This window comes from Semicossyphus pulcher, unplaced genomic scaffold, assembly GCF_022749685.1.
Source record: "Semicossyphus pulcher isolate SPU_LCO1_2020_fin unplaced genomic scaffold, fSemPul1.0.p SCAF_8, whole genome shotgun sequence".
Taxonomy (NCBI): Eukaryota; Metazoa; Chordata; class Actinopteri; order Labriformes; family Labridae; genus Semicossyphus; species Semicossyphus pulcher.
In genome coordinates, this window is record NW_027211759.1 from 14,462,483 (window position 1) to 14,484,643 (window position 22,161).

General features: G+C 40.5%; 2 protein-coding genes across 2 annotated transcripts; one reads left to right on the forward strand and one right to left on the reverse strand.

Moving 5' to 3' along the window:
* Positions 1-862: 862 nt before the first annotated feature.
* Positions 863-6,893, forward strand: galk2 (galactokinase 2). The gene is made up of 10 exons (XM_069687299.1): positions 863-1,081; positions 1,179-1,267; positions 1,568-1,691; positions 1,813-1,906; positions 2,018-2,164; positions 2,386-2,484; positions 2,661-2,813; positions 3,240-3,450; positions 3,560-3,761; positions 6,151-6,893. The coding sequence occupies exons 1-10, from the start codon at positions 1,032-1,034 to the stop codon at positions 6,356-6,358; spliced, it is 1,377 nt and encodes a 458-aa protein (XP_069543400.1). The 5' UTR covers positions 863-1,031; the 3' UTR covers positions 6,359-6,893.
* atp8b4 (ATPase phospholipid transporting 8B4) lies at positions 5,604-21,877 on the reverse strand. Its single transcript, XM_069687298.1, has 28 exons — positions 21,766-21,877; positions 20,775-20,827; positions 18,475-18,533; positions 18,265-18,378; positions 18,082-18,180; positions 17,468-17,529; positions 17,318-17,390; positions 17,030-17,100; positions 16,818-16,897; positions 16,447-16,605; positions 16,276-16,364; positions 15,319-15,515; positions 15,009-15,217; positions 13,808-13,851; positions 13,549-13,714; positions 13,270-13,458; positions 12,981-13,096; positions 12,708-12,872; positions 12,515-12,626; positions 12,332-12,437; positions 12,038-12,179; positions 11,477-11,660; positions 10,682-10,905; positions 10,482-10,565; positions 9,257-9,502; positions 9,032-9,170; positions 8,811-8,941; positions 5,604-8,403 (listed from the first exon to the last, which is right to left on the reverse strand). Exons 2-28 carry the CDS (start codon positions 20,803-20,805, stop codon positions 8,074-8,076), a joined length of 3,621 nt encoding a protein of 1,206 aa, XP_069543399.1. The 5' UTR covers positions 20,806-20,827; positions 21,766-21,877; the 3' UTR covers positions 5,604-8,073.
* Positions 21,878-22,161: the final 284 nt, after the last annotated feature.

The window sequence follows — 22,161 nt, forward strand, 5'->3', positions numbered from 1 at the left end:
TGCCAAAACATATAAGGAAAACATATAAGAAAAATAACGCAGGACTCTGTCGAAGCCCTGTAATTATAATGAGTACACTTTAAATCCAGCCTACTCTGTGTGTTCTCTGTACATGCTGTTGTACACCACTGTGGAAAAATCATTGTGGTCGCTTTATACAAATTCAAACCCTGAAGATTTCATAGAAAAGAAATATGGCAGCAGTTCGTCTGATTGCACCATCATTCTGCAGGTATACGTCTAAATTACAATAAAGGAAATCAATACATTAATAGCGTCGTTGAAATGCATGGGAAAATAAGAAATGTAACATAACAATAATAAAATGGTAAAAAAATTAGATAAATTGGCTATTTTGTACCAGGAAGAGAGATCAAAACCCAGTGAGTTACACTAAAAGTCTACTGCAGTGCATTAAGTTCAGATTTTTAAAAATAAAATTGTAAACATTTTTGCTGTTTCGCCTTTAAAACCTTTTAATTCTGTGCCAGAATAGATGTTTTCAACAAAATATATCAGAGTTAAGTATTATAAATCACCCTGATATTTTATTTTTTTTATTTATTGTGTGTCTTTATTGACAAACGTTGTACAGATACAAGTGAACAAGGATAAAAAAAATAAATAAAAACAAGGAACACAAACAGCAGTGCCAGGGGGTTTAGTGTAAAGCAAATAATGTTACAAAATCACCCTGAATGATCAACTAAAAGGGGCGTATTGTGACGTCATCGCACAGCGCTCCTTCCGCGTACGTAAACCGCCGAACCACGCCTCCGGTCCTCCAGACACTTCCTTGTTTTTGACGCTACAGCCTCAACTGATTCAGAGTCAGCTAATTTGTTAAAGACACAAACTTCCCATCTCTAACCTCAGCTAAACTCATTTCGAAGAGCTGACTTCAGTTCAGCGGGTTGGCATCCGGGATCCTCTTGTGACAGTCAGCTGATACAATAAGCAAACGTATTGAGATCTCTTGTCTGCCCACAAGAAGTACATTCATAGCTGTTTTATAGCTGTTAAAGGAAGACATGGCCACAAACCCACCCAAGTTGAAGATTGGCATTGCTGCCAGTGAAAAGTAAGTAGTAGTCAGATATGCTAGAGTCAGTGAGATGTGAAAATGTGTGTAGTATTCTCTGTCTGACACTAATTTCTTGATTTTGAATTCCTTACAGACTACAAAACTTGAAAAATGCTTTTGAAACAAAATATGGAGAATCCCCTCTCTTCTATGCATGTGCACCTGGAAGGGTAAATCTAATAGGTAAGGTAATTTTGTTTACAAGGTTTAGGATGACTTAGTCTGAACAACGTTACAGTACAAAAAAGAATAATAGCTTCTTCAGATTTTCAAAGAAACATTTTTTAAAATACTTTTGTATTGTTTGCTCCAATTTATTAGATAATTATTAAAACAATAATGTGCAGAGTTGTTGTAAACGTCCACATTGTTTAGTAAGTGAGTTAAGGGATTTACCACCATATCAGTTAAATCATGATGTCTCATCTTTAGTATGGTCCGTGTCACGCTTCTTTTTTTCCACAAATTTCTCATATTAAACAGGAGAGCACATCGATTACTGCGGATATTCTGTTCTTCCAATGGCTATTGAACAGAATATCCTTGCAGCCGTCTCAGTGAACGATTCAGGGACGATCACGCTGGCCAACACAAATCCTCAGTACAAGTAAGACCTGAACGCCTGTTATCATTGTTAAATATTTACATTGTGCTTGTGTTTTTCATCCTGGAGATTAAAAAACACACAAACAGCATCATCATTTTTTCTTATGTCCTTCACTTTGAAGGGATTTCACTGTGTCGTGTTCAGAGGACATTGCCATAGACAGAGAAAATCCAAAGTGGCATTATTATTTTCTCTGTGGAGTGAAAGGGATTCAGGTAAGATTATGTAGGCCTATTCTGTTTACTTTTCTACAATCAAAGGGGTATAATTAGTAAAGTGATACCTTCCCCAAACAATGTTAACCTTTCTGCTGTGTGTTGTTACAGGAGAAGTTTGGGATTGCTCAGTTAGCTGGGATGTCATGTCTCGTAGAGGGAACCGTTCCTCCGAGCTCAGGCCTGTCCAGTTCCAGTGCCTTAGTGTGTTGCGCCGGGCTCGTAACAATGGAGGCAAACCAAAAGTCCCTCTCCAAGGTAATAAGGTCTGCAAATGCAGCAGTTCATTAAAAAAGATGTTATATAATCAAAAAGAAATAATTGTTACTTACATTTTTATGAGAAAACATTCAAAATATAAACATCAGCAGCAGATTTGACTCATAATATGCACACTTTTATGCTAGTAGTCAATATAAGAGAGCATTTGTCGTTTTTTAATGTTGTCATTTAGTGCTTTTTTCATTATACTCCTCCAGGTGGCGTTGGCTGAGATATGTGCCCAATGTGAGCGCTACATTGGCACAGAGGGAGGTGGCATGGATCAGTCCATCTCATTCCTGGCAGAGACAGGGACTGTAAATATTTTTCTGTCAAATAAGTCATAAAAGTTTATAATGCTAATGTTTTTATTGGACTATTAATACACTAAGTAAATGTCAGATATGAAAGTAAATGCATGTTTTAAAGGTGCTCTTTATAGTCAACAGTTAACAATTGTTTTATGAGTTTAATATCTGAAATTGTCTGTCAGGCAAAGCTGATAGAGTTTCAGCCTCTGCGAGCCACTGATGTGAAGCTCCCCGATGGTGCCGTGTTTGTGATCTCCAACTGCTGCAAGGAGATGAACAAAGCTGCTTCTGCTGACTTCAACATCCGGGTGGTGGAGTGTCGGATCGCGACAAAGGCACGGTGATCCTGTCTTGTGTTTCTCAACCCGATGCAGGGACAGAATTTATGTAACAGGAAACATATTCATATTTAAAACAAGAACAAAATAATTCTGTTACAAATGTATTACAAAGTCTATGTCTTTAAATGTTTCATAAAATACTCAATATCTCACACACTTCTTAAAGCCTTTTGATATTGTTATTATTACAATTACTAGTTATTTTAAAGCAATGTACCTATGAACAGTCAAGTGTGTTGTTTCCTTATGGTAGACCTTGATCTTAAGAAAATATGTGTGATTTCAGTAAAAGCAAAATGGCCTGAAGAGTAAACAACCTCAAGTTTAATTGCAAACATCTAAGCAAAGGTGTGTGAGTGGAAAGTGTGTAATACTCGATCAAAGTGCATTTTAAAAATGTCTTTGTGGATATGTCCTCAGATGCTGGCCCAGGCTCGGGGTCTGGACTCGAGCAAGTTGCTGAAGCTGGTACAGGTTCAGACGGAGCTGAAGGCCTCCCTGAAGGTGATGCTGGCCCTGGTGGACGATGTGTTACATCCTGAGCCGTACAGCCGAGAGGAGATCTGCCAGGTGCTGGGTGTCACCTCCGAGCAGTTTTCCACTGAGCTGCTGAGCGCAAACACTCAGCATGGTAAGCAACATTACAAAGTAACATGGATGGGTATTTGTATGTGTGAGAAATAATTTTATTTTTATTATTTATTTTTAATGATCTTCCTCTCCTCCTTCTCCTCTCTCAGAGACTCATTTCAAACTTCACCAAAGAGCCAAGCATGTGTACGGTGAAGCTGCGCGGGTGCTGCGGTTTAAGAGTGTGTGTGACTCTGAACCTGCTGAATCCATAAAGCTGCTGGGAGACCTGATGAACCAGAGCCATGCAAGCTGCAGAGACCTGTACGAGTGCAGCTGCCTGGAACTGGATCAACTGGTGGACATCTGTCTGTAAGTACAGCAAGGATTCACTTTTCTCTCACTGCTGTAATTGATTCAGACTCTGGACACAAGCGTATAACATGAGATATTAAAGTAATAGTCTCGAAAATGTTTGTTTAAATAAATGTCTATTAAGTCACTATCTATCGCAAAATGAGTTAACATAATGGTGATTGAGCCTATGGCTCACTGATGAAAGCCTTTGCATTTGCACATGTCTGTGGCGACATTCCCGGAAAATCGCCCAGTTAATGACGCGTTTTCCATCAGCCAGCAGTGGTTGGTCTGCCAGAGAGGGAAGGCGGAGCTAAGCGGCTGCTTTTCTGGTCTCTGCAAGTGTTGCGAGTAAACAGTAATCTACTATGGCTGAACAAACAAAGAAAAGATCGATGACTACAGATACAACTTCAAAAATAAGTGAAAATCCAAAGAAAAAGAAATAAATTTGACACTCAGATGAAGGCAAAGTCTAAAAAGGAAAGTGGCCATCAGCGAGGAAAATCAAGAGTTACAACCCTTACAAAGCGAGCCAACCGTAGACACCTAAATATGTGAGAATATATTCCTGTAATTACCGTTTATCGCCATTAGGTGCTGCCAAAGACAGCGAAAATGAAATCTTTGAGATTATATTCTTAACCAATGAAAAAACAAACTTTAGGCAAATTGCTGTACATTTCATGGCTTAATTCTATTTAGCTGCTTTGGTTTTAGGGTCCTGGTATTGGGCATACTATATATTATATTGAGAGTGTACTGTTGTTATTGTATACTGATAAAATACTTTTGTTTTCAGACGTTAATCACACGCATCTTTAAAAAGGTTACGATCAATATAAGTTTAAGACAGCAACATTTTTACAATTTTTATTTTTAATTTCCTTTAAGCAACGTTTCTATTTCCTTTATGCATCCCATTACAGAAGAAAAGTTAGCAACTCATAAAAAGTGTTTCAGTGTGCATAATAACTTTATGTGGTTTTGGGATACAGCTACAGTCAAATCTTCATGGCATACCGGACCCTTAAATAGAACAGAGCCAGCGTTAATGTGACTGGTAACACCTGTGCTGTTTTTTACTATGATAAGTAAAAATGTCTGCTGGGAAAAGTCTATTTATATCCACAGCTGTGCACCGTTTATGTGCCAATATATTACCACGTACATACATTTTTAAACTAAAGCATATAGTGATAGACCCGCAAATGCTTCTAATTCATCAACAATGTTTATGCTCCACATTTACTCAAAGGTTTCTCATTTAATCCACCTTTTTAATGAAAAATATGAAAGAAACATTTTTCACATGCTGATAGCACGGCTGTGATAATTGCAATGCGTGTCAGTCCCGGACTTTGGTCCAGGCTGAAATATCCAAACGTGATCGCCTAACGTTTCACCACGACCGGGTAAAAATTATTATGTGTCTAGTACTTCAGTTTTTAACCACATTCATGTGTACTTTGTTTTTATCAAATTACAGCATGCAAACACCCTACGTGGAGAAGATGAGTAGTGTTATACCAACTGAACGTTCACATTTTAGCATGTTGATGTTAGCATTTAGCTTTCGCACCTGCATGATTTTGTGATTGGACAGCAGGTTTGATGATTTGAAGAAACGTAACTGTTACGACCTCACCAAAGGCTCTCAAATCAAAGAGGCCAAACATAATAAAGAGTCAACATAATTTATTTATCAAAATTAGAATAACCCACAAAACAACCCATTTCAAAATCAAACCTAAACAAATACTGATGGGCCGGCCAAACAAAACAAAATCAGGAAGACACTCAGACCAGCCCACAAAGGGCCGTAGGATCTGGTGTCTTTCCTCCTCCCCTAAACTAAACCCTAGTAAAGAAAGAAAACCGAAAACTAGACTACCGGTCCCATCAGAAAATAATTAAAGAAAGCACAAAGCACACTCAAATTAACAAAAGGAGTAGCTTCAGCTGCTCCTGCAGCTGCTGTGAAGCCATCAGACAAAGAGGAAGAGACTGTCTTGTTTCTGCCCCTCCCTTTTATGGGCTCTCCTCCATCAGGTGGATCACCCACACCTGAAAGCATTAACATGGTGAGAACAGACCTTAACACAAACCACCAGTAGGGGGAGCGCATGTAACAGTAACATTTAGTGGTGTGTGTAGACGTCTCATCGTTTGTATTTTTAGTGCTGGTTGGTCAGTAATAAATATATCCATCTGTACTGTATACAGTGGATTCTGTTGTTACTATGATAACATCACATGTTGTGACCTGGCTGCTTTACCATCTCTTCCATGTTTTCCTCCTCCATCACACTTTCACATTCTCAATGACATAATCAAGGCTGGTGTTTGAACATTGTACGGTAATAAAGACCTGACAGCTTCTTCGTGTTCCTCTTGGTTACAGGAAGTCGGGGGCTGTTGGCTCCCGGCTGACAGGAGCCGGATGGGGCGGCTGTGCTGTTTCCATGGTTCCCTGTGAGAAGGTCGAGTCTTTCCTCCAAGCAGTGAGGGAGGCCTACTACCTCCCTGATCCACGCAGAGCAGCGATGGAAAAACAGAGTCTGTTTGTGTCAAAGCCGGGTGGAGGAGCTGCCATTTTCCTCGAGGAGTGAAAAAGAATCATCAATCTAGCTCAATGTTGCTCGTCCAATAAATGACAGTTTGTCAACTTTGACTCCAGGTGGAAGGAACTTGTTATGACAAGGTAATACAACAAGAAAACTATCTGTGGTTCCTTTTTCCTCTTTACACTTTATACTTGAAAATAAGGACCAAACATTTTCAACTGATTAATTTTCTTACAAAGGGAAACATTTGTTGTGCTTTTTGCTGTTTTTTTTTTATAAATCATGAATGTTTGGGAAGTTGATTTTGTATATCTCATTAACTGTCTCATGGTTCATCTCAGAAAAACACAACACAACAAATAAATTCAAGTTTAATTTGTGCAGCTGTTTAAAATCCATCCATCCTTTTTAATCATGTTACACATGAACACGATGTATTCAAAAAGGGCAGAAGATCTGTAAGTATTAATGCTTGCTTGAAACAGAATGACTCAGACTTGTTACATACAGTGAGTGTGATTTGTGTATTGTTAAAGGTGAGTGAGCAGCAGAATAAAATCAATCAGTGATGGTGGAGGCTGGGTGGTTTAAGGCACGTGCTACTGTACTGTACTGAATGTAACTGTAGCATTCTGCGTTTAAATCTCCTCAGGAACCTTTATATCATTTTTCCTGCTGCTCTTTCTGGACAATAGCTCATATCTAAGCAGTGGACATTATATTTTGAGTTTGATAAGCCACTGTACAACGTGAGCGAGTGATAAATGAGTATTTTTTTTAAAAGGGATTTTTTAAAAAAGGGTATCATATTTAAGCCATGCATGACACTTTCAGCAATGTCTTTGATTAGACTCAAGCCAAAGAACTGTCAATTACTAAATACAAATTATTGATTATCTTCAACATTTTTGAGGTTTAAAAATTGTTTAGTTGCAAAAAATATGGAGCCAGTAAAACGTCCTTATATAGATAATTAAGTTGTGCTTATCAACATATTCAGTAGTTTTACAACAGTTTTTACAGAAACACTTACAGTTTAACACTTTGGATTTAAGTTGAAAAGAGAGTTTCAGTGCACAGGCTCTACAGTAAAAAAAACTAAAACCTTCACTTGTGCTCAACACTACTTTTTGCTTATGTCATTTGTAATGTAGACACTAGTTAGTTCCTCTTCAGGTACTGAAATGTCACAACTTGTCACAACATACAATTAAAATACCAGTCAAGTTCAAATTGGATCAGTTGAGGCAGGAAAACAACTATTCTTTAAAGGTTGGCAGCTCATGCTTAATATTCACCTTAAAAATATACCTGATCTTGTCGAGCTGAGTTTCCACACTAACACACGTCTTAAAATGATAAAGCTTGATCCAAAAGGCAACTGGACTTGGTTGAAGTTCGCTCATCCGAAAGATTTCTTCCCCCTTCTTCCTCTTCCTTCCTTCTTCCTTTCTTGAACTGAGAATTTCTGATGAGAGGTTAAACGTCTTCAAGTACAAGAAGCTTCGAATGACCTAACCTAATTACCTAAACGTTTTGTATTATAATTGTCTGGCTTTTTAAAAAATGATTCCTCTGATAATTACGTCTTAATTGACCTTAAACATTCAACATATTCTACATGAATAAGACTAGTAAAAAATGAGGTACTCTTGTGTTTAAGATCTGAGCAAAAACTCACCCAAATGAAGGACACTCAAATCTTGTGCTTGTTGCATGAAATCCGTGCATATGCATGTAGTGTATGCAGTATCTAAAGGTCAGAGGTCAAGCTCAGTCTGTTGCTTTGCAGTCTGTGTTGCTCCGTTGCCACTTTCAGGTGCTCCAAGGTGTTCGTCCGAGATGCAGGAGACTTCGTTCTTTCTCTTCCGCATGTTCTCTATCCAGGTGGAGCTGCGTGGTGTCCTCCCAGGGGAGCGAGCAGAACACACGGATCCATCTCTCATGTTTTTGCCGGAGGTGATCAGCTCTCCGAAGCCCTGCTGGTGGGAGAATGCATAGGCGGAGCGGCGGGAGCTCGTCCTGCGAACTCGCTTCAGGTTCTGCTCCTGAAGTCCGTCCCTCTTTCTGGACTGTTGTAGATGTCGAACCTGTCCAGCAGAGATGGAAGAGGTACTTAGATCATTCACTTAAATAGAGGTCATGAGATGTGTGTTGCTACTTTATCTGTTATAATGATTGTTTTGCAATATTTTGTTATCCTAATGAATTCAGGTACCAGAAGTTCATGAGTCAAATAGGTTGGGAACTACATTTTTTTGTGAAATCTTAATCTGAAAACTCACTACTGACGATCGCTGTCGAAGAAATGTAGGAAAGGAAAACGTGCAAAATTTCCCCCTGTATCGTAACATAGTAAAAGCTTATTTATACAGTCTAGACTAAAAGTATAAAAGCAGCATACAATAAAGTACAACCTCAAAGTTGTTCATGAGTAAATGTAACATAATGACAGCTTGCACAAACACTGAACTGAATATGCATGAAGGTTTTGTACCTTATGTGTCAGAGTTGGGAAGAGGTTTACTCTCAGGAAGCTGACCGCTAACCCGGGAACGACACACACCACAGAGGTGAGCAGAACGACCAACCACACATTCTTCTCTGACAGACAGTTACGAGCTGTACCTGAAGACACACACACACACAAATGTTTTTATACACTTATTCCATGCATCAGTGTTTTTTTTTACTCATATCCAACTGAGTAAAACTTACCTACAAATGGAAAATTACTTGGAAAGATGCCAAACATGCCATCACTTTGCATTGCAAATAATATGGCAAAGTACACCGTCAGACTGCCCCATATGAAGAGGTGATTGACAGCTGTCCAGTAGCGTTTGTCCAGGCCAATCTAGAAACAGATATGGGCTTCATAAACATGAGTACAGTGTGACATTTTCAAATCAAGTGTCATTTTTGTCGTGGTTATACTCTTACCTGAACACTTACGACAATGACCAAAGATGTTGCTATGGTGACTGCAAATGTCTGTTGGTCAGAAAAGTGGGAGCCGTCCTCCTTCACCATGACGGAGAAGGCTCCATACGGGATGAAGAAGAGCAGGAAGGAGGTGCCCAGCCCCTGCAGCGTGCACAGGAAAAACTGGCGTTTGTTGAAGAGAAGGTTCTGCTGGCCGGGTTTGTACAGGCTCGGGTAGAGAAGGCTGTTCTGGTCACTGACGTCCTTTAAGAAGAAGAGATATCATGGGATGAGGTGAATGTTGTTAGGCAAAGGGTGAGGTACTGGCAGGTGTGTTGCTGGTTTATCAGGTTAGTATGGAGGCCAAGAACAGACCTGCTGCAATTATTTTTTTCTTATCTCATGGGTTGATTGTTTTATTATTATTGTGTTATCTCAAAATGGGAGGTAATGAATGTGTTATCATGATAACACATAAGGAAGTTTCCTCTACTGGCTTTAGATGTTTATTATACCGTCATGCATATTTCTCTTGTAGCTGATTTAAGCTGAAAATGTCAGATAAAGTGGTAATTTATAAAAGAATCAGATTGGACTTTAATCACTGTTTAGTTATGAATCCTTCACTGATTGTCATGATGAGATCTCGAAGGCTGAAATCAGGTTTTGAATTCTCCATAATTATCCAGTTATATTGAGAGTCGTTGTGATTAATCTGCCGTTTGTTTTCTCAAGATAAAGTTGTGAATTAACCGGGAATCACAAGAAAAACATATTTTAATGTAATTAGCTCTTTTTATTTAACCTTTATTTAACCAGGAACAAAGCTCGAGATTAAAAATCTCTTTTTCAAGAGGGTCCTGGCCAAGACAGGCAGCAGCAATACATATAGACATAACACAAAGTCGCGGCTTCGGTAGGGTAGGGTTTCTAGTCAGACATACGTTAACTTTAGTGTATTATTTACTGTCAGGTTAGATATAAAGGTACCATTGGGGAGTTAATTAATTACAACACAGTAAAAGAGGACTACAATAATGACATATTCACCTGTATGACTGGACAGTATCTTAAAAAGAAAAACAAAAAGAAAAGCATGAGATGGCTCAGGATGTTGCCATGGGAACTGCTGGAAAAATAAATGGACTTCAGTCCGACTTTAAAAATCAAGAGTTAAAAAAGATAAAGTTAACTTATCTTTAAATGACTTCCATTATAATAATCGCATATTCAACAATGTTACCTGATCAAAAAGCCCCATCGCCAGGACTGGTAAAGATGTATAGACTATATTGAAGAGGGTGATGAACCACTGATCGTACACAGTCTGTGGAAAGAGGACAGGTGTGTGGGCAATTCTTCTTTGAAAGGCGATTTTTAATGATAAACTCATATAAAAAGGAGAAATCATTCAGGCCTCATGATATGTTCCTGCCTTCTTACCTGAGCTGAGAACCCACAGAAGAATCCGTACCAGAAGTGCACCAGCGTGAAGGCAAAGTTCTTGTAGAAGAAATAACACAGGAAGTTACACATGCGGAAGTACGACCAGCGTCCGTGCACCAGGAGGAGCCGCTGCAGGTACCGAAACTGAGCAAAGGAGTAATCTGCCGCCAGAACGGCCTGCATCCCCTCCTGACCGCTGATGCCGACGCCGATGTGAGCAGCTGAAGAGGAAACACAGTGTGCGTCACTGCCCTTTGAGACGAAAATATGAGCTATTATTGAACCATTATTGAAATATATACTATTAATATTAAAGGTTCAATTAAAGGCGCAGTAAGATTATTCTGACAGTAGGGGTCGCTCAATCAAAACAATAACAAGAAACTTAGTTTGATGATGTCATGAATTGGGTTGGAATCATGGGAGTTGTTGTCATTATTGTTAAACAACCACCACTGCCAATAAATCAAACATACATCAGGCAGAGTTATTAATGTTATATTTATAAGATATATATAAAAACTACAGGTTGAGCTTCATTGCGTGCCAAGAAAGAACACTCTTATTTTTACAGTGTGATAGTTCCTGAACACAAGAGGCTTTAAAGGATACAGTGACTTGCTAAAGGCCGCAATATGGAGCCCCGGCTTTTAGAATATTACCCACACATTCACGTCTTAGCATCAATAAGTATCTGTTCCTCCTATATATCTGTAATCTCTGAAAAAACTGTAGTCACCTTCAACCCATTTGTTCAAGTGTGTCTATATTTCTTGATCCAGGAAGACTTACTCTTGATCATGCTGACATCATTTGCTCCGTCTCCGATGGCCAGGGTGACGGCCCTCTTGTGCCTCTTCACCAGCTCCACCACCTGAGCTTTCTGCATGGGAGTGACCCGGCAGCAGATGACTGTTTTACACAAACAGGCCAAATCCAGCAAGCCGCGCTCCAGCTGCGGCTCCAGAGCGTGAGCCTGCAGGGAGAACACAAACATCACACCTGCTGAAACAGATCATTACTTCTCCTATAACGTCAACCCCCTGCTGAGGCAACACCAAGCAACTGCTCAATGTAACATCTCCACCAGGCTGCTGTGTTCCTGCTCCCAGCGAGGGAGCAATTCATCTGTGAGGAAATGGATGTTAATGAAAACCCGTAATAGAGAAGAGGGCCCTCAGCGGCTCTCTGCTCATTACAGAGCCGGCTCAGTCAGCAGAAGGTACAGAGACGCCAGACTCAGCGGAAAAAACACAACCGCAAATTAACAAAGTCAAACGAGCAGGCATTAGTACAACACAAACAAGCACAACAGAGGGCAGAGTTATCAGGAAAACACTTTGAGTATCTTACCAAACTGTGTCCATTGATGACCAAAGCATACTCTGCAATAATGGCTTCTTCAAACACAGAGTCATCTGCAAGCATGTCCGTCTTTTCAACATCTTCTGCATCGCTAACTCGACTCAGGCCAAGAATGTGCTCCCTAGCACTCCTGAAGAGAGAGGAGGGACAGTAAACAAACATTTCTGTATGTTTAAATGAAATATTTCCCTGATTTTTTAGGCACTCGGGTTTCAAGATTATAAACATGAAGATATTATAGACTATAAACCTGTTGTTAAAGGGAAATATGAAGTGTGTCACCTGAGCTGCTGCTGCACCTCCAGCAGCGTGTTTCCAGAGATAACAAACACTTCGTTCATGTCGTCCCGCAGCATGTTGCAGGAGTAGCCGATGTTCATCGCTGTCTCTGAAATGTTCTGCACAGTTTACACCTCTTTTTACAGACAGCTAAGTGGTTAATAAAGTAGCAATATTTCTGGTTACCTAGTTTGTCTCCTGTGAGGACCCAGATCTTGATGTCGGCTAGATTTAAACGGGTGATAGTTTCGGGGACTCCTTCCTGAAGTTTGTCCTCGATTGCCGTGGCTCCTAGAAGCTTCAACCAGGACAGCAGTCAGTCTGCAGAGGCTACTTTTGTTTCAAGGATTTAAGGATTCAAAAAGGATGTCAGTGTTACCTTCAGGCCCTGCTCGATCTCCTCATAGAGCACGGCCAGCTGATCCTCGCGGTTCTCGATCACAGTGCTGGCGAACAGAAGCTTCTTCATCCAAACGTCAAAATAATCTTCATCGAGATCTTTGTAGGCCAGAGCTAATGTTCGGAGCCCTTCTCCGGCAAATTCCTGCGAAGAAAATGGTTTTAAAAAGCATCTGTAACAGCTGTAATGTGACGCAAAACAGGACACTGTACACCTTTAAATCAAAGTGAATCATTGAATAAGTAAACTAACATTGAGATGTTCTGAGGTAGTGTGCATGAGGTCTTCACTGGATGGATCCAGACGGTCAAAGATGATAGTGTCTGCTCCTTTACAGTAGAGTTTGATCTGGCCCTGAGGAGTTCTCACTGGAGAAACAAACAAACAAGAAAATCATCACTTTTTAAAGTCTGCAAACACACAAATGATTATAGAGACTGTTTACTTCATGACTTGTGGTTGATTTTGGATCATGTAGTTTATTGTTATGTGGCTTCTCGTTAGCTAAAGGGAGCTTTGCTGTTATAAGTGAAGACCTAACCAATGACACTCATTCTCTTGCGCACGTTGTTGAAGTCCAGTATGGCCAGCAGCTGGTAGGTGACGGCTCGGCCCATCTCGCACAGCGTGATGGTCTCGGGGGTTCGGGCTCGAAAGACAAACCCGAAGTTTCGTGCTGCAGTGACCAGCGCTCCCTCGTCCGGCGACTGGGCCTGGTACACCAGATGTCCTTCGTGTTAACAGAAACATTAACAACTTTAATTTAAGTAGTAATTTTTGCTATAACAAGTGATACTTGTGGATCATCCGCACATTTCACCTTCACTCTTCTCCTCCGGCATCACAGTGTGACACAGAGCCAGCAGTCTGAAGAACTCCTGCACTGATCGATCCTCCACTTTGATGGCTTCAAGCAACCTGCCGTCGTAAAACTTAAACCTTCTGTCGCAGAGAGGGTTGAAGGAGAAATCCACACAGGCTGTTTTCTGAGGGCACACAGACACACGACAATATAGTTTTGTTAATATGAGTTTTAATGTTCAATGATTGAGAACGTGTGCTCGTTTGGACTAACTTACTTCTGTTATTTCCACCTTCTGGTCGAATTTATTATAGACGTCACCTGAGAGAATCAAAAGGTACTGGCTTAAATACGTTGTCAGACATTACAGAAATATGCATCCTATGTTACAGGTTATTGGTTTCATGTAAGATCAATAGGAGTGCTTAGATTTTCAAGCTAACATCACTTATATATTAAAGGTTTCCCCTGTTTTTCAGACATTAAAGGAGCAGTTCTCCCCTGGAAAAAGCCACTGTCAGTCAAAGCTGGTGTTCTCTGTAATCGATAGAAGCAATAATATTAGAAATTGGCGCCACAGCTGTGGAGAAAGTTGTATAAACAGCTTGTGGTTTCACCAATTCTACATTCCTACAACACCAAGCGTGCATTGTGCCCCTCCCTCTAAAAGGAACAGCTCAGCGAGAGACGCTGGAGTGAAATACTACCGTTTTCGCTGCAGGCAACAGCTCAGAGCGGTAATCAATCAGATCTGAAATACAAAGAGAACATGCCGTTGGATCGTCTAAAAAATCTTCAGGTCTGCAGTCTACATTTCAAACCTGACGATTTTGAACGAGACATGGTTCTAAATGTCTGGGAGGGAAAACAGGAGAGCAGGCAGCGTTTCAAGGCACCTCACGGAACAAATGATTACATTTTACATTGTGTTGTTTTCAAATAAACACTGCAGACGTCAGAGGCGGTGTACTAGATTGAGGGAGTGTAATTTAGCGAGCCCCCTGGCCTCTGCCAGATGGCGCGTTTTACATAATCTGGCGGAGGTTTTCCAGGGCCCATTGGAGAAGCGGATAGCGTCCTCCAAAGGCACAGAGCGAAACAGCATTTTTTTTCTACCATAATAGCATGATAGAAGTGAGATTGAACTTGCAAACTGGCCCTTTAAATTGTTCATTCATTCATCAGTTTCTTTGGTTGTGTTGTAGCCATTTATAGGTATCACTGAGAATGATTATTCTTTGTTTGGACCACAGTGTCTTATTAGTGGCATAAAGGAGGTGTCTTTCTTATCAAGGTCTCTTAAAAATTCTATGTTAATGGAATTAAATAGTCGTTTTCTTGCCCATTTGATCTATTTGTATATTTATTAAGTCATATTTGTGTGAATTAGTTCTAAATTTAAATGTAATCCCGTCTTAGTGAGAGTCTAATGTAAGAAGAGTATCATAATAGTATAAAAGTTTAAAAGAGCTTCCTACCGTATGTGTGTCCATTAACGGAGCACTTGCTGAAGACCATGATGTTCTGGGTGAGGGTCCCCGTCTTGTCGGAGAAGATGAACTCCACCTGGCCCAGCTCCTCGTTCAGGGTGGTGGTGCGAGCCTCCGCCGCCGTGTCCGCCTGCCTGCAGTACATCTTCCTGTCCCAGTTGATGAAGTAACTGTGACCGAGCCGCAGAACCTCCACACTGGAGGAGGTTTAAACAGACTTTTCATTGTACAATATAATGAGAATTATTTAGGAGCTTCAGTATGACATTAGTTATATAATTGATGTCCTTGTTCTTACCTGACGTACAGTGAGATCGGCACCACAGTGTTGAGGATGATGATGTAGGACCAGAAGGTGAGGAAGCCAGAGAAAACAGCACTGCTCTGAATCTCATCCCACGGCAAAAACACCTGGAAGTTTCTGCCAATCCAGCTCTCCCAGATGGTGTTTCCAACAGCCAGGATGATTCCCATACAGACGAGGAAGGCAAAGATCTGAAATACAGATCATCACTTAATTTCCAACATATGGCTACACCCAAATTTAACCTCGACAAGTGTTAGATGGATCCTCCTTGTTGAGAAGAAACTGGTTAACTCACTAAAGCAGCTCTTTAATGATCTCCATCAGCGACACAACAAAATCACGTCCTTGTTGATAATCACATGTCACTGAACTAACCAATCAGAGGCTAGGAGGACTTTGTCTAATCTGAAACATCCATCCATCCAGCCATCCATGATATATACCGCTTATCCTGTTCAGGGTCGCGGGGGGCTGGAGCCTATCCCAGCTGTCATTGGGCGAAGGGCGGGGTTACACTCTGGACTGGTCGCCAGTCAATCACAGGGCCGACACATAGAGACAGACAACCTTTCGCACTCACACCCACACCTATGGGCAATTTAGATTCACCAATTAACCTTACAAGCATGTCTTTGGACTGTGGGAGGAAGCCGGAGACCCCCGAGGGAACCCACGCATGCACGAGGAGAACCTGCAAACTCCGCACAGAAAGGCCCACTTTGCCCAAACCGGGGTTTGAACCGGTGAAGCTGTGAGGCAACAGCGCTAACCACTGCACCACCGTGCAGCCCCAATCTGAAACATGTCAGTGTGTAAACAATAACTTTGTATACAGAAATATATAAATATTAATTGTATATTGTAAACACATTTTAATAGCTTTACTCAAATATATGAATTCGCTTCACTTCTTAACCTTACATGAGTTACCGTGTGAAAGCAGCTTACCCATAAAACCAGCGTGTTCATCAGCTTGTCAATACTTGTTCTTTTAAATGTCGTCTTTCCACAGTTCTGCATCAGTTTGGTTTGTAACCCTGCGGAAAACAAAGATCTTTAACAACACAAATTTTTATGAGCAAGTCAGAGAAAAATGATTCTAATAAAAATAACTTATACCAGCAAAGATGACCATCCCAAAGCACCACTCGGTGTTTCTGAGCACACAACCTCGCAGCAGCATTTTGTCGTTGTCAAGAGAGTATTTATTGTCTCTCCAGTACAAAGTTCCTGTAAATTTATCCAGCTTGTTGTTCGGAGGCTCACAAACTACTTCTCCTAAAGGAAAGAAGCAAAAAGTGTCTTTCAGCACGAGTGGTCGCCGCTGTAGAAAATTAATAGACATGAATTCACACATTAAATAATTGCTGTCTGTGTTAGGCAATGATCTTTGCATCGCTGTTTTCATAGCTGTACTTTTCTTGTTTATGCCACCTTTGGTCACAGCAACAAAGCCTGTCTGAAGCTGAATTTGTGAGGCATCATCTCACCATCAAAGTCCATCAGTTTTGAAATATCTCCCATATCGGAGGTTACAGTCGAGGCCTGACGAACTTTCAGGTTCGTCTCTCTGTTTTGGGAGAAATGGACATACAATAATGAGTCTTCTTTACGTAGAACAGGAAACACATTTTCACTTTACACATACGATTCTATTTTTGATTGCAGTTCCTAATAATAATAATAATGATGCGACACTTACCCGTCCAGCTCTGCAGTCTCAATATAGCACAATCCATATGGCTCACTACTGCAAAGAAGGAGGATGTCGGCCTGTGTGTGAAACCAATATGAAACCCTTAGCTGGGAGAAAAGGCGATAAATCAATCGCTGCACCTCTGAACCTGCAGGAGCAATACGAGCCTCTGAAGTTCCCACAGGAAATGCTTAATAATGGTAAACCTTTGCTCACTATGTTCTCTCTAATCATCTGAAAAAGAGAGGCAGAATTGAACATGAAAAGGCAGCAAAAAAAAAGCTTTTTACTCACAGCAACAAACTGATTGTTCTCCAGTTTGATGATATCCCCGACTTGAACGTTCATCCATTTCTCGCTCTGCAAACTTGGAAACAAAACAAACAAACCTCGTAAGAGTCCTTCAGCAGAAAAGAGAAAGACAAGAGGACAGTGATAAAGTACCTTCCACTGATGAGAACCTGAGACTGCCGGTTGTTGACCTGCTGGTCGCTCTTATGTCGGAACTGAAAGATAAAAAAGGGGCAATAAGTTTACAAAGGGAGATAAAAAAGATGAGCGTTCATCAGAGCAGTAAGAAGTAGGGATGCACGATATTGGATTTTTTGCCGATATCCCATATGCCAATATTTTACAACTCATTTAGCCGATTACCGATACTGATACCGATATTTTTTTCCCGCACACCTAATTGCAGAGATCATCAACTCTCTTCTGTATTGGAATTAGCGTACAGTATAATGGTGATACTCTTATCACATTTGTTACAACGGTCGGGGTGACGGGTCTTGAGATGGTGAATCAAGTTTGTAGCGTTGAAAGACTTTGCCTTGGCTCCTCCTCGCATCACCGAAGCTGAGCAGTCATTGCAAATAGCAGTTTTGTGCGCCGAGGTCGGGCATTTAATCAAGTATGCACCAGCCCATTATTTTATTGGTTAATTATATCGGCAGATATAGGTGTGTTGGCCGATATCCGTTTATTTTTAAGCCAATATTGGCCGACACCGATAACGTGCCGATAATATATTGTGCATCCCTAGTAAGAAGTAAACTAACATAATCATCTGTGGCGTCCTTGACAGCCGTGATCACCAGCACCAACACCAAAGGCACAATGGTTGTGAACCAGGACAGAGAGGAAATTTCTGGAATTAACTGTGAGAGGAAAAAAGCAGAGCTCGCTCAGTTTCCCTCTAAAAACAACATTCACAGAAGTCTCAAAGCAGATATGTTCTCTACCTGCAGAATCAGCAGCACTAAGAAGTAAGCGTTGGCCACCCTCTGGAACTGCTCGAACAAGTTGACAGGCAGGAAGGTGAACATGTTGTACTTTGAGGTTTTGATGCGGTTGTCCTGAAGAAACACACATGCAGAAAGAGCACAGGTGATATGATACAAGCCGACACGTGTGGGGAAAGTAAATGTTACGACATTTTCAGGTGTACTTACAGCATAACAGAACTTGTCATTATAGTCCCTCGCGTTGGCTTTCACATGGCGTTCCTTCTCTGCACACAAGAGAGACATCGTCAAGTACATTTACACATAAAATATTCAGACTTTGTGTCTTTTCTGTTTGCAATCATCGCTTGATTTTCTTAAATAGACAGTAAATAATTAGAATTTCACAAACTTTAAAGTAGCAGCTGTTTGTCAGCAGTGGACGACGCATGACAAAGCATGACACCACCAACATGAATAATGCACAACACAAGTTATTATAAAAGAGTGGTACAGTGCAATCCTTGACCAATTTGCTCAACACGTTTAAACCTTGTAACTGGCTTATTGAGATGAAGGTCCACTAGGTTGGCCTGCTTTTTAAAAAGAAGACGGGTTGCCAGGTATTGTGTCCATTAATTTTAAAGAAGCAGTGAGGCTCTCCACTGGAAAAAGCTTTTACATTTCTTTTTTACCCCTGTGATATATCTGAAGTTTGTATTTTATCCACTGAAGCAGAAATGGTTCATTTCACCAGAAGAACAAATTTGTTTTTAAAGTGTACTTTACAGGAGTGGAGTCAAAACTCTCACAGGGGAACCTCGAGAGAAAGATATTTTAATTTCTTTAGGAAAAAAATTAGGTAGCACTACTAAAATATTCTTCCAGTTTCTTTTAATAATTGGGAACAAATACATAGAATGAATTCAGGCCTGCTCTGGGGTGTTATCCACATGATTTCTTGGCAGGGTTTAGTAATTAAACATTTTAATTTGTGAGCTTTAGAGCAGCAGGTAGGCAGATTTTCTAACTTTAGGACAGAGACCGGCATGTTTCCAGTCTTTATGCTAAGCTAAGCTAACAGTGTCCTTGCTGTAGCTTCATATTTAGTAAACAGACATTAGAGTGGAGAACTCTGTTCGTGTAATTCTCAGCCATAAAGCAAATACAGGTTTTTTCCAAAATTATAAACCTTTCTGTTGTATGAAATGTATTGTTGATTGAGAACTTATAATGCGCAGTCAGCTTTGGCTCTTTGTCTCACATCTTGGTTCCAGTTTTCACTTCCAAAAAACGAGTTCTCTTTTTTACTTGGAGGGAACGTAGATCCACAAAGTCAACAACTCTGCTGGTCATTATTCTTTTGTTTCCATTTCAGATCTTACAGCACGATTATGAAGTGTGAACCTTTTATAAAACATCAGTGCACATCAGTCCACCATGACCCCTAAACATGACTGGTATAACCACTAAAGGGCAGCAAAAACACCTCTTAACTACGCATGTTGTTGCCCTTTTAAAGCTCATTTGTCAAGATGATGCATTAAGGTTCATTATCAAGCTCAGTCAACAGGAAATATATTCACTCACAAACAACACAATAAATATCAGTCAGCAGCAACATGATGAAACCATTTATCAAAGCACTCTAAACTTTCAGCGCAGAGCCGAGCCCGAAGGAGCACGCAGTCCGATCTGTTGTTTCCAACGAGGTTAAATTATTGTTGAATTATTCAGAGCACACATGCACAGAGCTGCAACAGGAGAGACCTTCTCACACAACAGGCTGCCCTCGCCCTGCTATCACTTACTATGACCATGAATTATTAAGCATGCGTTTGGTCTTCAATGGTCTGCTTAAGCATTTAATTAAAAGATGTGTGGATGCAATATGTAGTTTTATTAGTACAGCACAAAGTCAGCTCTGAAAGTCCAAGCAGAGCACAGTGAAAACATACAGTGAGAAGATTCAGACCACATTCCTCTGGGGTGTAATAATAATACAGGAAGCTTTTAGGCGATCATTCCAAGTGGTTACAGGAAATGCTTGTTCCCCTAATTATAGCAACTGAATTTTCATTGTAGTTCTTTTGAGGGAGATAAAAAATATTAGTAAGGAATCTAAACAGACTTGAATCTGATTTAAAATGATGGAAATCTCTGAGGGTGTTATTCCACAAAGCACAAAGTCACCTCATTGTGTGTGTGCATGCGTGTGAGGAAGATACTGAGTACAGGATGCTACAAACACACCACACATGAAAAACACATTTGTCCAGAGACACAGAGAGGCTGTATACTGTTTCATTGTATCTCTCTGAACCGGTGCACTGCACCAGGACAGGTTGGGGAGTTACAGTGTAACTGAGAGGAAAACATCTAAAAAGGGCATTTTTCCAGCTTTTGGAAGACAGACAAAAGATGAAGCTGCAATCATTATTTAAGCTCTTTTTATCTACATGTTTCACACCTAAAAATGCACACAGTCACCTTCCAAACCAAATTAGATGTAGGGAAAGAAATGTTACCGATGTGAGTATTCCTCCTCCAGAATGCCATCCTCTCCAGAGACTTCCTCTCCCTGAAAGTCAAATGAAGAAATCACACGTGCAATCAGTAAATTTACTGTACAGTACTTCAATACCATTTAATTTTGTTTAATATTTAAATTGCATGTTACTTTATACTTCTACATTTCACAAATGGGTTTGAACCTTGACCTTTTGCTGTTTAACCAGTGACAGGTTGGAAGGAATTATTGGATTGTGCAGTAAAAATGCAGCACACATTCAAATGTGTACAAAGTCTGAAACACAAAGTAGGCCCAGTCAGTCGTCGCTGACCCTCAACCTTTGTTCTCACAGGTCAGGTTGCTTCAATCTGGTTGCAAAGATAATACACCAGGATGCAGGGCCATGCAACTGATTTGAAAACTCATTTATTCCTGCTGCACTTAGTCCTTTTGATGATTTTATGTAGTTTTGAATTGTTGTAGTACTGATTGGTGAAATGATTTTATTATTGCTGGGTGTGCAACAACTTAGCCTTCTGGGATAATACAGATTACCCTGACCTTTAAATGGAACCTAGTTATTTTGTCTAACATCTAACAAAGTCCAACTTCATCATGAATGCTCCGATACTAGCATTACAAATATACTTTGTTCTTATGACTTATGCACATTAACATAACTGGCCTGTTTAACTTTTAATGAAGTGCTTTTTATGCTTTTACTTTGAAAGATCTGAATACTTTTTTCGTCTGGTATTTTTAATAGGCACAGCATTGCAGTGTATTGACTGTGACATCTGAGGCAACCCACAGAGAAACTAAACTACTGTTTTGTTTCTTTTCTGTTCACACAAGCAACTTAAATGAGCTCTGAGTGTAAGCAGCAGCAGGCCGATCCCTTGAGAACTGTGTCTCCTTAGCAAAAAATCCCATGTGAGCAATACAACGCTGTGAGTTTAACCACCAACAAACTAGTTTATTTCTAACAGAAATAAACTAGTTCTTACCTTGTTTGTCACAGGTGCAGCCTTGTGTTGTCTCCATGTATCCTGTCATTCAATGGCGAGCATTTAGTCAGCACCACATTCAAATTAGTCCACAGTAAACGCTATTAGCTTCCTCCTGATTAGATAATAACCAGACATGAAGTAAACGAGTCCAGTGCTACTGTAAGAAGTACTGCAGGCGGTGTGGGCTGTGGGGATGGTGCAGGCGAGGCAACAACGGGCAATCACGCTGTTAAAGAGAGAAATGTGTGGAGGAAGAGTGAAGCTGAATTCACTGATGATCTCCCACTGAGGGCGACAACAAGGAGCGGAGGCTGCAGCCCTCATCAGGGAGATGCAGCAGAGTGTGTGTGCGTGCGTGCGTGAGTGAGTGTATGTGTGTGCATCTCTTTCTCT

Excerpts from the sequence above, each read along its gene's own strand:
- galk2 (XM_069687299.1), top strand. The coding sequence starts at position 1,032 with ATGGCCACAAACCCACCCAAGTTGAAGATTGGCATTGCTGCCAGTGAA. Across the intron at positions 1,692-1,812 it reads AACACAAATCCTCAGTACAA|GGATTTCACTGTGTCGTGTT; the intron begins GTAAGACCTGAA and ends TTCACTTTGAAG. Across the intron at positions 2,814-3,239 it reads AGTGTCGGATCGCGACAAAG|ATGCTGGCCCAGGCTCGGGG; the intron begins GCACGGTGATCC and ends ATATGTCCTCAG.
- atp8b4 (XM_069687298.1), bottom strand. The coding sequence starts at position 20,805 with ATGGCATTCTGGAGGAGGAATACTCACATCG. Across the intron at positions 17,530-18,081 it reads AGGACGCCACAGATGATTAT|TTCCGACATAAGAGCGACCA; the intron begins GTTAGTTTACTT and ends TTTATCTTTCAG. Across the intron at positions 13,852-15,008 it reads CGTTAATGGACACACATACG|GTGACGTCTATAATAAATTC; the intron begins GTAGGAAGCTCT and ends TGATTCTCTCAG.